General features: G+C 33.2%; 1 protein-coding gene across 1 annotated transcript; it reads left to right on the top strand.

Moving 5' to 3' along the window:
* Nucleotides 1-5,883: 5,883 nt before the first annotated feature.
* Nucleotides 5,884-8,719, top strand: LOC132063179 (protein DUF642 L-GALACTONO-1,4-LACTONE-RESPONSIVE GENE 2-like). The gene is made up of 3 exons (XM_059455634.1): nucleotides 5,884-6,045; nucleotides 6,547-7,047; nucleotides 7,869-8,719. The coding sequence occupies exons 1-3, from the start codon at nucleotides 5,964-5,966 to the stop codon at nucleotides 8,387-8,389; spliced, it is 1,104 nt and encodes a 367-aa protein (XP_059311617.1). The 5' UTR covers nucleotides 5,884-5,963; the 3' UTR covers nucleotides 8,390-8,719.
* The last annotated feature ends 5,667 nt before the right edge of the window (nucleotides 8,720-14,386 follow it).

Below are 14,386 nucleotides of genomic sequence, written 5' to 3'. Positions count from 1 at the left end.
AGGCATGATTTCTACATACTCTGCATCCCTCCCATGTTTTGCCTATACAGGATTTCTCTTAGTTGGGGTGTCACATAAACCCCCTCTTTGGACGATAAAAACTTATGCGCACTGAGTGTTTACATCCAAACAATGCAATTTATCATGGTTAAGTGTATTAATGAAGTGAATTTATATATTAATTCATCAAACTTGGAAATATATTCCACTAAAACCACTTTTAATGTGCCAAATTTGTTAAATAAATAAAGCGTGTGAACGATTTCAAATTATGATTTTTTTTTTCCAACTTGGAAATATGTTAGTATAAAGAAATAAATAACAAAAAATTAAAAAAAAAATAACTAAAAGAGAAAAGGAAGAGTCAATCTTCTTCATCCCAATCCCATTCACCTCCGTTGAATGATAATTTCATAATCATCAACTTCGCGTTTTTCAGCGATGAAAATGGAGCTGCGACTATTGTAATGATGAAGATAAGAGTAACAAAAGCAAACAAAGCAAAAAAAAAAGTGGGGTTGCTAATATTAACCTTTTTAGAAGGAACTGAAACGGAAAAAAGAATTCCGACCATCTCCATTTTTTTCGCCAACAAACAGAAAAAATCGAGCACTTCACCTCACCATAAACCTCTGAGATACATCTGTTACACTTCCACCTCCAATTCATAACACACACACAAAAAAAAAAAAAAAAAAAAAAAAGGGTACAAAAATGGTCTATAAAGAGACTCTAATGGCTGCATTGGGTATGATGGTGAAGTTCACTATTCTTGAAAATTTGAGAGAGAAAAAGTGGGGAAGAGAGGGGTATTTCAAATTGACATTACGGGTGCTTCATTTTGCCTGCTAAAAGGTGTGTGTGAGAGAGGAGGCGAGGGTTGTGTGGGGCTAATATGACCTCCATTGTTGGGTTTGTTAAGAGCCTGCAACGTTAGAAGAAGAGAGGAGAAGAAGAAAGGGGAAGGGGGTAGTGCATAGGGGTGGGGCTGCTTTTTTGTAAAATCCTTTTTTTTTTTAATATTTATTTAAGTTAAAATCCACGTGTCTCCGTTCTATTTGTAAATTTGGCGTGTGAATTGCACACACTTTGTGTGTTTAGCTGCATATTAATTTTGTGTCCAAGTGACACATTAAAGTTAGTTTTGAAGGGTTCAGATGGTAGGAGTCTCATAATTGGAGGGTCCAAATGGATTTCACGGACAAGTTTGAGGATCTGTCAATGACTTCAGTCTATATTAATTAATCATCGTTAAGTGATAGTTGTATATATTTAAACACATGTCATGCATCTATTAGTTTGGTGAAACACCCGGTGTGGGTAAGTTTTGGCTCTTTGGACTTAGCATTCTTGCGGAGGTTTGCCCTACCGTATGGGACTTGCCTAGACAGTATGCGAGGTTTGCGGGATATTCCTAAACTCAGTTGACCTCTGACCCGCCATCGACAAGACTTACACATGTGTGATTCTGATACCATCTGTAACAGCCCAGCCCATTAGTGATGTAATCCGCTCTGGACCTAGATCCGCACGATTTTTAAAACATGTCACTAGGGCGTAAGGCCTAAAACTTATTTGATTTGACACAAAGTTTAAGAGAAAAGAGAATACTTTTGAACTGGGATGTAAAATGAGGCACATATATTTTATGTGGATATAAATCATTGCATAAAGAGAAATTGTTTCCAAATATTGAAATGGGTCATTCTTTGGCACAACCTAATATATATAGCCAAGTCATCAACGACAAGTATTTTGAGAAATATTTTTAGTAGCTTGACAACTAATATAGGACGAACCGAGTGTATATATATAATCACGAGATCTTTGAGCTTACTTATGCAAAATTTAATACATAAATTACTTAGCTCCTAACCAGCTATGAAACAACAATTTGTTCTTTCATGCTGCATCTATGTTCAATTTTTTGCGCGGATTGCCCTTCATATGGACTGGTCTTTACTTATTGCCCTCAAATCCCTAATCTTTAATTTTTGTCCCTAATGTCTCATTTAATGAAAATTTATGAGCCAAAGTACCCCTATTCGTTGGTCTACAAAATCAGAGATTCTGGGTTCGATCCCTAGCAGAGTAAAAAAAATAAAAATCGCAAGGCTAGTTGCATTTCCTGTTCGAGCAAAGTTACATAGAAACTATGTCTTATCCAATATAGTTTTGTAGAAATTAAGTTATCCGTCATAAGTTGTGCAGTAACTAATTCGCTCGCATAAGTTTATAGAAACTATGCCTATTCTGACAAAGTTACATACTCCCTCCATTCCATAATAAGTGACTTTTTAGTCTTTTCATTTTGTTTCAAAATAAGTGGTACTTTAGGATTTCAAGAAAAAATTGATCTTCTTCTTCCAAAATGACCCTTATTGACATAATCAAGAATCATTAAGCTTCTTTTTCTAGGCATTTAATTAGGGGTAAATTAATAAAAACGCTTTTAAATTTCTAGGAGTGAACACTTTCTTAAGGGGTGTGCATAAGCCTAAAAAGTCACTTATTATGGAATGGAGGAAGTAGAAACTATGCGTCGTCCCGCATAACTTTTTTAGAAATGAAGTTATCACGAACAAGGCATAGTTTAACTTTGCCGAAGGCATAGTTTTTATGAAATATTGCCTTGAGAAATTAAGTCATAGATCTAATTTTTTTTTTAAAAATAATTCAACGTCAAAAATATTTTCAACCACTTTTTTATCATTTAAAATACCGAAGTACAAAAATTAAAGAACACCCTAAGATAAGGCATTCGAGCGAATTGCCTATTTATGTTGCATCTCGTTAGACGCTAAAATTTATAACAGAGCGACTAAGGGAGAGCCCATTAATTAGAGGAAGATTCATGACGTTTCTTGATTCAATTTTCTAGCGGTCAACATCAATAAGTACCATTTATTCTCCCGCTTGCCGCGTAACATAATTGATCACTGAAACGTATCCAAAAGCAATAAGCAACCACACGTGGACATCCACTTCCAACTAGAGCTATTAATATGAGTTTGGCTGCGAGGCCGGCCCAACTCAATACTTTATTTAAATAGAATTGGATTAAGATTTTTTTTATCCATATAAAAGTGAGGCTTAAAAAGCTGCCCTCTCTTGGCCTCTATAGCCTTACGATGGTTGGTGAGTCAATAATCGAGGCGAGAAAAAAATAATAAATTAATTAATTTTAAAAAAAAATATAAGTAAATTAAATAAAAAGATAAAAAAGAATGTACTACTACTAAGTAGTAATTAGAAACTGAAATAATACTTTTTAATCTTAAAATTTATATTATGTTTAATTTCTTTTGAATGTGATCTGAATTGGTGATTAAAAATAATAACTTATATTGGTTCTTTTGAGTTTTTTCTTCTAGGATATGGATTTGCGCAAAAATGGGTGGTCGAAGATTCTATTTTGCAAAAGTTTCATGTTCAAATTGTACCCAAATTCTGTTAGAAAATGCTATTTCGGAAGACGAAAAAACTTAAAGAAATTTGCTTGATCAAACTGCGCTCATCTTAGAGTGGGTTGGGTTGCCATTTTGCTGAAGCCCTTTAATTGAAAGAAAGGCGTAAATTTCAGCCATTTAACTCTTTGGCCCTTTAGGGTTGGATTGGGTTGGGTTGGGTCGGCCCATTCCGACACCTCTATTTCCAACTGTCAAAGTTTCAAATTCAATTGAGTGTAAAACAAACATTATTTTCAAATCAAACATGTGGTGGGTTGATATTTCAACCTTAATTATAGATATTAAGTTTGAGTCATGCAAATGAGATCGTAAGTAAGATTTTTACTCTGAATCTAACTTAGTCATGTCTCAAAATAAATATGTAAAAAATCAAAATTTATTTATAAGCCAGTATATATATTCCTCAAACATTAGACAATTCTTATTTTTCACTCTCTCTCTCTCTCTCTTTTTTTTTTTTTTTTTTTTTTTGGCAACTAACTTCGTTTAATACTACGTACTTAATAAGAACACTGATTGCCCTATGATGAGGACGTAGGAACAACGTATTATCCACTCTAAATATTGTAGGAGCTTATGGAGACATTACCTTCAATTGGCATTCATAATCTTTTCAGTTTGCTAAAAATAACTCTTGCTAATTAGTAATTGCATTGAGAAAAGTAAGTATGAATAACAGAGAATAATTTTGTTGCATTATTCTATTCTTGCCATACGTTTGATTTAGACAATGTAGAGATATTACTATATTATATAAGAGCAAATGTGAGGACTTTTGCAGTCCTCACAATAATTTCTCAATTTTTTAAAAACTTTTTAATTAATTACTTTTATGTCCTAATCTTATTTATTTAAGTCAATTTTTTATTTTTTATTTTTATCCTCTTTTCAAAAGTTATCGAACGAGACATTCACAATAATTTTCAAATTTTTTTAAAACTTTTTAATTAATTACTTTTAGGTCCTAATCTTATCTATTTAAGTCAATTTTTTTGTTTTTGTTTTTAAAGTCTACTTTTCAGTTCGAACCTGCTCCATTTTCTTGAAAAATAGCCGGATAATTCGCACCGCATCTTCGGGGAGCGCTTCCTCCAAAGATTTTTTTTCCATATTCATGTTCGAACCCCTAATCCCTAATTAAGAGAGAAAGGCTAAATTATGTATTTGTCTTAAAAGTTCATTAACTGTATAGATTATTTATTTAGAACTAAATAACTTCGAAAATTAGGATATATAAGTTTTTATGTCAATTAACAGAAGTTAAAATATTAAAGGAGTGGAATGAAAATTTTGCTTTCATATAACTAAACTTGCATTATTGTTGTTGTTGTTGTATTACTAACACAAATTATATTTTTAGTTAAAATATCTACTTTTATATTTTGAGTTTGGGCAATGTAGAGATATTTAAATAATAAGTATAAATAAATCATTTAGTTATAACCGAGAGTAGAGTCAATCATGTAACCCTCCAACAGTTGTGCTCCAAGAAATAGAATAATGCAAATCTGATTAGTTTATGTTTGTTGCTTGGATTACGGAGAAAAAGTGTCCAAAGTTTCTAAAGCAGCAGGGACCTGTCTTTTAGACATGCGGTCAAAATTTTCAGTGCCTTGAATGGCTCCCTGCCTCCCTCAATTGTCTGTCCATCTCCATCCACCACGCCCCCCCGCCCACCCCCACCCCTAGCAACCCAAAACCCCTTGTCTCTAGTTTTTATATAAAATAAATTTATCTATCCACAAAATACAATTTTTTTAGAGAGGCGGAGTGCAAAACATTAAATTCTATTTTGAACCTATTTTTTTTTTAATTCGTGTCAAAATAAATGATCTTTTTTTTAATTTGGAAATAAATTCATTCTATGAATGATTCTGATACACAAATTTTGAGCTATTTTGAACCACAAGTTTTAAAAAATCTTACTCTTTCTTAAATGTAAATGCTTTTCGATCAAATGGGTTCATATAAATTGAAACGGAGGGAGTACATAAATTTACGTAATTTTTTTTATTAAAATCGTAACGATTAGTAAGTCTGAACCTATAGGTTTTTAAATATATCAAAAGTTTAGCCTATAGAATTAAAATTCATAATTCGCTTGTATTTTATGAAACGAGTTCAATTGAACAGTTCCGCTACTCCTTGTGGATGGTACCAGTATATACTCTAAATTCGATTTATATAATGTTCTTTAATTAAACATAAGTTTTTGAAGGAAATGAATTAGATACATAACGAAGATATTTTATCTTGTGATTTTTAATATACCATAACATTTATATAATTATAAAAAAAACGTGTCTTTAAGATGGAATTAGATTTTTAAACTAGAAAATTTTCAATTATAAGAAAAGGTCATTGATTTTGAAACCAGACCGACAGTGACAAATATGACATAGGGATAAGTGAAGACACTAGTCCCTTAAACCCTTTTATATACCCTCTTCCTTCTTCATTCTTATTACATCTACTATACTTCTCTCTGCAAATATGGTGGTGAAGGTTTCAGTTTTGCTTCTTTTCTCATTGTTCTTCACTGTCTCTGCCCTTCGCCCAGCTCCTCCTCTTGAAGGTAATGTAAAGCTTAGACATTGTGTTTTTAATATGCTAACTAATCTAAGTTCCATTTTGTTTCCCATTACTTAATATGGTCATTCTTTTTACTTATTTTAGTAAAAAGATGCAATCTTGAAACTAACCCCTGTCAGAAGGCCTACATTCCAGCTACTCCACTGGATGTTCAAGAACGTTTAGTTCTGCAATGATTTTCAGCTCTGTTTAGTGTTTGTGCTATGTTTAGATAGAAGGGTTCATGTTGTACAGAAGATGTACTTAGGATTCCCACTATATCTCTGTATTATGAGCTGCTCCTGTTCTTTGTTTAAAGAACATTTTGTTAGGATCTGTTATATAGCATGTTACACTTGTTTTTTTATGGGGTTTTAACTTTTAAGCGGAATGGGCAAAAATGTTGAGTCTTTGCTCAAGAGAGCTTATTTTTGTTTAAATAATTAATTTTTTCTTGGATAGTTAGGTTACAGCAAATGATATAAAGGAAATATTCTGTTTTCAGGACTACTTCCAAATGGTAATTTTGAAGAGCAACCAAATCCAAAAGATCTTAAGAAAAAAACAGTGCTCCAAGGCAAATATGCTTTGCCCAAATGGGAAATCAATGGCTTAGTGGAGTACATCTCCGGCGGGCCACAGCCCGGTGGGATGTACTTCCCAGTTGCCCACGGCATCCACGCAGTGAGGCTTGGGAATGAGGCTTCAATTTCTCAGACAATTCCAGTAAAGAAAGGCTCTCTATATGCACTCACATTTGGGGCATCAAGAACTTGTGCCCAAAATGAGGCGTTGAGGGTGTCAGTGCCTCCTCAAACAGGAGATCTTCCTTTGCAGACACTTTATAGTAGCAATGGTGGTGATACTTATGCTTGGGGTTTCTATGCTACTTCTAATGTAGTTAAAGTTACCTTTCATAATCCTGGAGTTCAAGAGGATCCAGCTTGTGGACCGCTCTTGGATGCTGTTGCTATCAAAGAACTTTTCCCGCCTCGCCCTACAAGAGGTACGTCTTAAGATATTCCTTCTGTTTATGTCTTTACTTGGTGTTTCACTGATTATCATTAGTTGAACTAAGGCAGTGTTAAAGGTGTACTGCTATTTGTGGGTCTAAGAATTCATAGGTGTATGAAGACGTCTTGTCAAATGGATATTTTTTTACCAGCATCCCGATTCCATTTTTGTCTAAATTGCGGAGTAAATGGCTTCTAAATGCGGTATCTCATTAGTTACTTTTTCAGGGACTTGTTCACAGGAGCCTGAATTTCATATTTTCATATGTGAAAAGAATTATAAGTATCTTCATATACCAAACACTCGCTAATAAGTAATGCATCTACAGAACTTAGATATTTCATTTCTTATCTTGGAATGGAATGGCCCAACAAAGGGGGATCGACATAGAGGACTTGTGTAGCTTAACCCAACTAGTTTAGTATTGAGCGGTAGTTTATTGATATATTTTCTCTAAAGGGCACTATGTTTTGATATCATTGTTTGTTGAACCCTGTGAATTTTGTGAATAGGCGCCAGCCCCAAAAGTGAGGGGCCTGGGATCCATGTGCCTGGCATATGGAAGAAAAACAAATATACTTAGAGTTGAATGAGAGGATTTTTTACAAAATTATACCCTTCAAATATTTTAACGTTTCTATTCACTTCTATGTTCTCCATGATATCAATCTGCCTTCCATGTTTTCTGTGTTATATCTACTAAAGTAATACATTGATATATAATATAACCATGTATCCAATATATGAAGGGTTTTATTGGGAGCAAGTGTGTGAAAATTTTGTTCTGTTGATTTTGCTCTTTGTATCCTGCAGTGAACTTGGTTAAAAATCCTGGATTTGAAGAAGGACCTCACCTATTGATGAACTCTTCACATGGAGTCCTTCTCCCTCCCAAACAGGAAGATTTGACATCCCCGCTTCCAGGATGGATCATTGAGTCCCTCAAAGCAGTGAAATTCTTGGATTCAGCTCATTTCAATGTCCCATTTGGCCGAGCTGCAGTGGAACTTCTTGCAGGAAGAGAAAGTGCACTCGCCCAAATCATTAGGAGTGTCCCTAAGAAGGTCTACGCATTCACATTCACTGTTGGTGATGCAAAGAATGGTTGCCATGGTGATATGATGGTCGAAGCATTCGCTGCTCAAGAAACGTTCAAAGTTCCCTTCAAATCACAAGGAAAAGGAAACTTCAAAACTGTTAGTTTCAAGTTCACAGCTATTGCAGACAGGACCAGAATTACTTTCTACAGCTCTTTTTACCATACAAAGCTCAATGATTATGGTGCTCTTTGTGGCCCTGTTGTTGATGAAGTTAAGGTCACCCCTGTTGCTTAGGCTCTCTAAATTAGAAGTACTCCAAAGAAGCTTTTGTCAGAGAGTTTTTTGCAATGGTCATATCATACTCCAATTATCAATAGGACCATTTTGAGGTAATTGCTGTATTTTACCTATGTGATTGCTTGATGCTGCTGTGAGATTTTTGTACTATTTGCTTTCAAGGAAGTGGGAACTAGTAGAACTTCCTCTCCATTATTATGTGCACTTTGATCTTGAGTCCTCAATTTTTAAGTAGTAGTAACATACAAAGTTGTATTACATTTCAAAGATTTCATGTAATCTGAAGGATGAAATATAAATAGATTACCAATATCATTTCACTGATTACTTTTTTTTTTCTTTTTAGATGTCCAAAACTTGTGTTACCTTTCCAAATCTTTAGTTTTATCCAAATTTACTTCCCTATATAAACAAATTTGCAACACTTCGACCTTGTCGGTTTTTCTTAATGGGTAATTTGCACGATTGCCCTTATTGGGGGTGTTCTTTAATTTTTATCTAAATTGTTAGTCTTTTAACTTTTGTCCGTCGCTTAAAATATCCCGAAATTCTGGGTTCGAACTCCGGCTCAATAAAAAAAAAAAAAAATAGTTCACAAGGTAGAGTTTCGTTGCAAAATTGGGCCCTATTTGGGTAAAAGTAAATTTTATAGAATTCTAGCAGAGTAAAAAAAATATTAAAAGAATTGACTTAAGGCAAAGGCAGACTTTTCTTAAAGTTTTGCTTTGCGATTTTTTTTTTTTTGTCTAAATGGGGTTCGAAATCAAAACCTTAAGATATTTTTAGCCACTTTTTTAGGTGATGGCCAAAAATTAAAGTCCAGCGCAAGCCAGCGCCATTGAAAGACAATTCGTGCAAAAAAATGTTTCTTAATACTCCTTCCGTTTTAATTTATATGAATCAATTTGACTAGGCCCGATATTTAAGAAAGAGGGAAGACTTTTGAAACTTGTGGTTCAAAATAAGCCTTGAAAATTTGTGTGGCTGTAAATCATTCATAAAGTAAATTTGTTTTCAAATTAGGAAAGAGATCATTCATTTTGACACGAACTAAAAGAGAAATAGGTTCAAACAAATTGAAACAGAGAGAGTAGTTATTATTAATTTTGTTTCACGAGAGTCAAATTAAAGACTAAAGCTTTTATGAAAGAATTAGCTATAGGTGACCTTTTAGTTGTGAAATTAGTATAGATGACTCATGGGGACCACTTGAAAGCAAAACTCAATTAAATTTGGGATTAAGTAAATTGGGGTCCAAAATGTATTTTTTCAAACTTCTTAATCTTTTACAAAATATAAAAAGACCCCAATTTAATTCAAAAAACCCACCAACCCCCTTCTCCTCCTCCCACCCCTCCCCCGCTCCATACCTCCCCCTCCCAATTTTTTTTTAAAAAAAGTTTTGAATTTTTATTTGCTTTTTCATCAGCCACCCCCTTCCTCCTCCCACTCCTCCCCAGCCCCACCAAAAAAAAAAAAATTTGAATTTTTTTAAATTTATTTTATTTTCTTTTTCACCAACCCGCCTTCTCCTCCCACCCTTCCCCCCGCCCCCTATTTTTTCATCCCCCTCCTCCTCCCAACCCTCCCCCCCCCCTCCCCTTGCCCTAAAAAAAAGTTATTTTTTTATAAAAAATAAGCCCCCACTCCTCCTCCCACCCCTTCACCCTATTTTTTTTTTATTTTTTAAATTGATTTTCTTTATTTATTTTTTCACTCCACCTCCTCCTACTCCCAACCCTCCCCGCCTTCCCCACCCCCCCTCCCACCCTCGAATTTTTTTTTTGAAATAAATTTTTATTTTTCTTTTTTTAAAAAAAATTGATTTTTTTTACCACTTTCCTCTTCCTCCCCCCGTTTATTTTTTTTTTAAATTTTTTTCTTTATTTGTTTTTCTCCTCCCCCCCCCCCCCCCCCCCCCCTTCTTATTTTTTTTTAATTTTGAAAAGTTTTTATTTTTGTTTTTTTGCACCCCCACCCTTCCGGAAAAAAAAAGTTTTGAAAATTTTATTTTATTGTACCACCCCCCCCCCCGCCCTACAAAATGATTTTTCTTGAAAAGAAGTTTTGAATTTTTTTTTTTTTTGGTTTCTTAATTCCCTTACCCACCAAAAAAAAAAGTTTTGAATAGTTTTTATTTTTGATTTTTTGCAATTTTTTTTTTTTTTTTTTTTTTTTTTTTTTGGGTTTAGGAAAAGTTTGGTTAAAATTCCAGGGTTGTTGTTGTTATGTGTTTGTAGTGAAATAGACGGTTTTTATTGTTGTCTGGTATGGTTCGGGGTTTAGAAAAATATATATAACGAGATAGTTTTTTGTTCTTGTCACAGTATTTATACGAGTTCTATTTGTGAAAAATAACCAATAGATTTGTAGTTGTTGCAACAAATTCTACATTTTTTGCGACAAGTAGACAATCTGTTGCAACAACTCACTAATCATTGGACATAACTTCGATTATTTGTACATTTGTAGAAGATATCCAATAGATTTTTAGTTGTTGCAACAAGTTCTACACTTGTTGTAACAAATAGACAATCATTGCAACAACTACAAATCTTGGACATAACTTCGATTATTTGCTTCATTTGTAGAAGATATCCAACGATTTTTAGTTATTGTAACAAGTTCTACACTTGTTGTAACAAATAGACAATGCTCGTTGCAACAACTACAAATACGTTGGACATAGCTTCGATTTTTGGTTACATTGTAGAAGATATCCAATGATTTTTAGTTGTTGCAACAAGTTCTACACTTGTTGTAATAAGTAGACAATGCTGCAACAACTATAAATCTGGGACATAGCTTCGATTATTTGGTTACATTTTGTAGAGGATATCCTACATATTTGTAATTGTTGCAACAAGTTCTACACTTGTTGCAACAAGTAGACAATTTAATTATGAATCAGAAAATGTTAAGGAAAGATATAGTCAAATTGGCAGCCAAACTGACAATCAATCCTCAAAAAGAGATGAAGAACAGAGTCAATAAGCAGTATATACAACTGAAGAAAGTGAAGAAGAACTAGAAGATGAAGAAACTGATGATGGAAATGAAGGAGATGAAGTAGATCAAGGAAATCTGCTACACCCCAGAAGGTAGTTCTTGAACAAATTATTACTTAAGTTGTGGTATTTGAAGGTCATTGAACAATTTATTTTTTTTTTTTGTCCTTTATGTTATTTGTGAATGATGTTTATGAACTTATTTATTTTGATTAGTTGTGGTATTTGGAGCCAGGGTGATACATTGAACAATTTCTATTTATGAACTTATTTATTTTGCTTACTAATTGTTGCAATAGATTATACAAAGAGAATTGCTTAGTTGCTTAGTTGTTGCAACAAATTACTCACCTTGTTGGAAAAAATAAAACAATTGCTTAAATTATTGTAAAAACTAAAAAATATGTCGCAATAGATAAGTTAATTGTTACAACAGAACACACACTTGTTGAAGAAGTTGCAACAAGTTACTAATCTGTTTCAACAGATAGATCAGTTTAAACAAGTTGCCAAAATGATTGCAACAGATCATACAGCTGTTGAAGAAGTTGCAACAAGTTACTAATCCGTTCCAATAAGTAACTAATTTGTTTAAACAAGTTACTAATCTGTTTAGACAAGTTGCCTAAATGATTGCAACAGATCATACAAGTTATTGTTGAAGAAGTTGCAACAAGTTACTAATCCGTTCCAACAAGTAACTAAATTACTAATCTTAAACAATTTATTAATCTGTTTAGACAAGTTGCCTAAATGATTGCAACAGATCATACAAATAACTTGTTATACACGTGACATGTGTATGTTGTTGCTACGTAATTTAAGTTGTAACAAATTACTAATGGGACATCTGAAAAGTCAACAAGTTACTAAAGGACCCTTTCCAATAAGTAACTAATCGGGTGACCTGACTTTGAAACAACAGTTTATAAGTTTGGAATTTGGGAAAACCCCAGAAATACAAGTTGTAGATAGTTGAATTAGCTTTCCAATGGTACAAATAGTACATCGGGATAAGGAGATATGAATTTTAAGGCAGAAGTTGCAACAAATTACTAATCTTTTTAATTACAATTTTTCGGTATCTCTCTCTAAACAAGTTACTAAGAAAAAGATAGAGGAGATCTAGAGAGAAAATCAATTTTTGACCAACAGATCATACAATTTGAGCTAAAAAATCAACTAAAGGAACGTGGTTGCAACTTGAGGTAAAATTACTTAATAAGTTTATTTTAACGTAGATATATATATTGATTACTAAATATGGTTGATTTTCACTTTTTATCACTAAATGTGGAGGATGTTGCTATTGATGAATCAAGTAGTTCACACCAATTATGAAATGATCGCTCCGTTGGTTGGAAAATTTGCGAAAATAATTGTGACTTAGTTGATCATCTATCTGTTGTAGTGATCCAAATGAAGGTTAAATGATTTAAGTTGGCATTAAATTGATTAAGTGTATATATTGATTAATAAATATGGTTGAAGTTGTTTCCATTGTTTATCACTAAATATGGTGAATCAAGTAGTTTACATCAATTTGGATATAACTTGGAATATTCTTGGCTACTTGTTTGAATGATCTTAAATTAGTATATGAATATGGAAATGTTGATATTGACTTAGTTGATCATCTATCTTATTTGGAAAAGGAGATAATTCAAAATACCATCAAATTGCTTAAGTATATATATTGATCAATAAATATGATTGATTTCCATTGTTTATCACTAAAGATGGGTCAAGTAGTTCAATTGGTTCAATGTGACCATTTGATAACTCCGCTTGGGATTTGCGTATTGGACTTAGTTGATCATCTAGGTTTGAATTTGGACCTCGGGGATAACTACTCCTCGGAATTCACCAAAACACGCCCCTTTTTCATCAAATTGAATTAAGTATATATATTGATCAATAAATATGGTTGATTTATACCTTTCATAAATGACATCATAGGGTTATCACTAAATATAGTTGATTTCCATTGTTTATCACTAAATATGGTTAAGGATTTTAGCCCCTTTATTGATCACTAAATAATTAGTGTGAATTATATGACCTAGTATGAAACCCGAGAAAATTTGAGCGAAATATTAGTGTAGTACTTATGCTTTGATTATTGTCAAATGTTCGTTAAGTGTTCCAGTATCTGTTATGCCATCGAATTTACTGTAAATGTTTTATATCCTTTGATATGCGCAAATAATCCCAAAAGTTTCAAATTTTATACGATTCCCGTAGTAAAGGTTCGTTGTAGCAAGTGTAATTCCTAAATGACTTGCGACTCAAATTACCATCAAATTGATAAAGTAATATATATTGATCACTACTTATTATTGATTTCCTTTGTTTATCACTAAATATGGGTTGTGGTTATGATGTCTGTACACCTTTCGGTTGATCATATATATGATATGATATGAATGATATGATATGATAGATATGATATGATATGATATGATATGAATCGATGTCTTATCATTGTGCACATTCATATGATCTAAGTGTAGTATCTGTTGCAAACAAATTACATAGTTGTTGAACAAGTCCTTACTGCATTTATATTGTATGGATAAAACACAACAGTACTTTATGTTCTGCAACAAGTCGCTCCAATTCTATTGTTGGAAAAACCCCAACAATATTCGTATTAAATGTATCTTCGGGCGCGTTTAAATACGCGTTGAGTACGGGCTTTGTAGGAGATGTTCCCAGGCTGGCGTTATGCGTAGGCTCAATCGATTGTTGCAAGAACATGTGTTACGATTGCCTATTGATGCGTGTCACGTCGGTAATCTTTTAAAGCGCTTGGATAAAATACAAGTTACTAGTTATTGCAACAAGTTGTTGTACTTATTTGATAAAAATGTATGTAATAAGTCCCGACAAGTTACAGAGTTGTGACATAACAGATTCATTACTTGTTGAAAAGCTCATACGAAATGAAGAGATTTGCAACTTAATTACTAATGATTTTATTATA

Source organism: Lycium ferocissimum, chromosome 7 (genome assembly GCF_029784015.1).
Source record: "Lycium ferocissimum isolate CSIRO_LF1 chromosome 7, AGI_CSIRO_Lferr_CH_V1, whole genome shotgun sequence".
NCBI classification, from domain to species: domain Eukaryota; kingdom Viridiplantae; phylum Streptophyta; class Magnoliopsida; order Solanales; family Solanaceae; genus Lycium; species Lycium ferocissimum.
The sequence above is the reverse complement of the archived record's forward strand: the minus strand, read 5'-3'. Positions and strand labels throughout refer to the sequence as shown.

Bases quoted from the DNA above. Each gene is read 5' to 3' on its own strand.
- LOC132063179 (XM_059455634.1), top strand. From the start codon at position 5,964: ATGGTGGTGAAGGTTTCAGTTTTGCTTCTTTTCTCATTGTTCTTCACT. The intron at 6,046-6,546 runs GTAATGTAAAGC...TTCTGTTTTCAG, and splicing joins CCCAGCTCCTCCTCTTGAAG to GACTACTTCCAAATGGTAAT. The intron at 7,048-7,868 runs GTACGTCTTAAG...TGTATCCTGCAG, and splicing joins CCCGCCTCGCCCTACAAGAG to TGAACTTGGTTAAAAATCCT.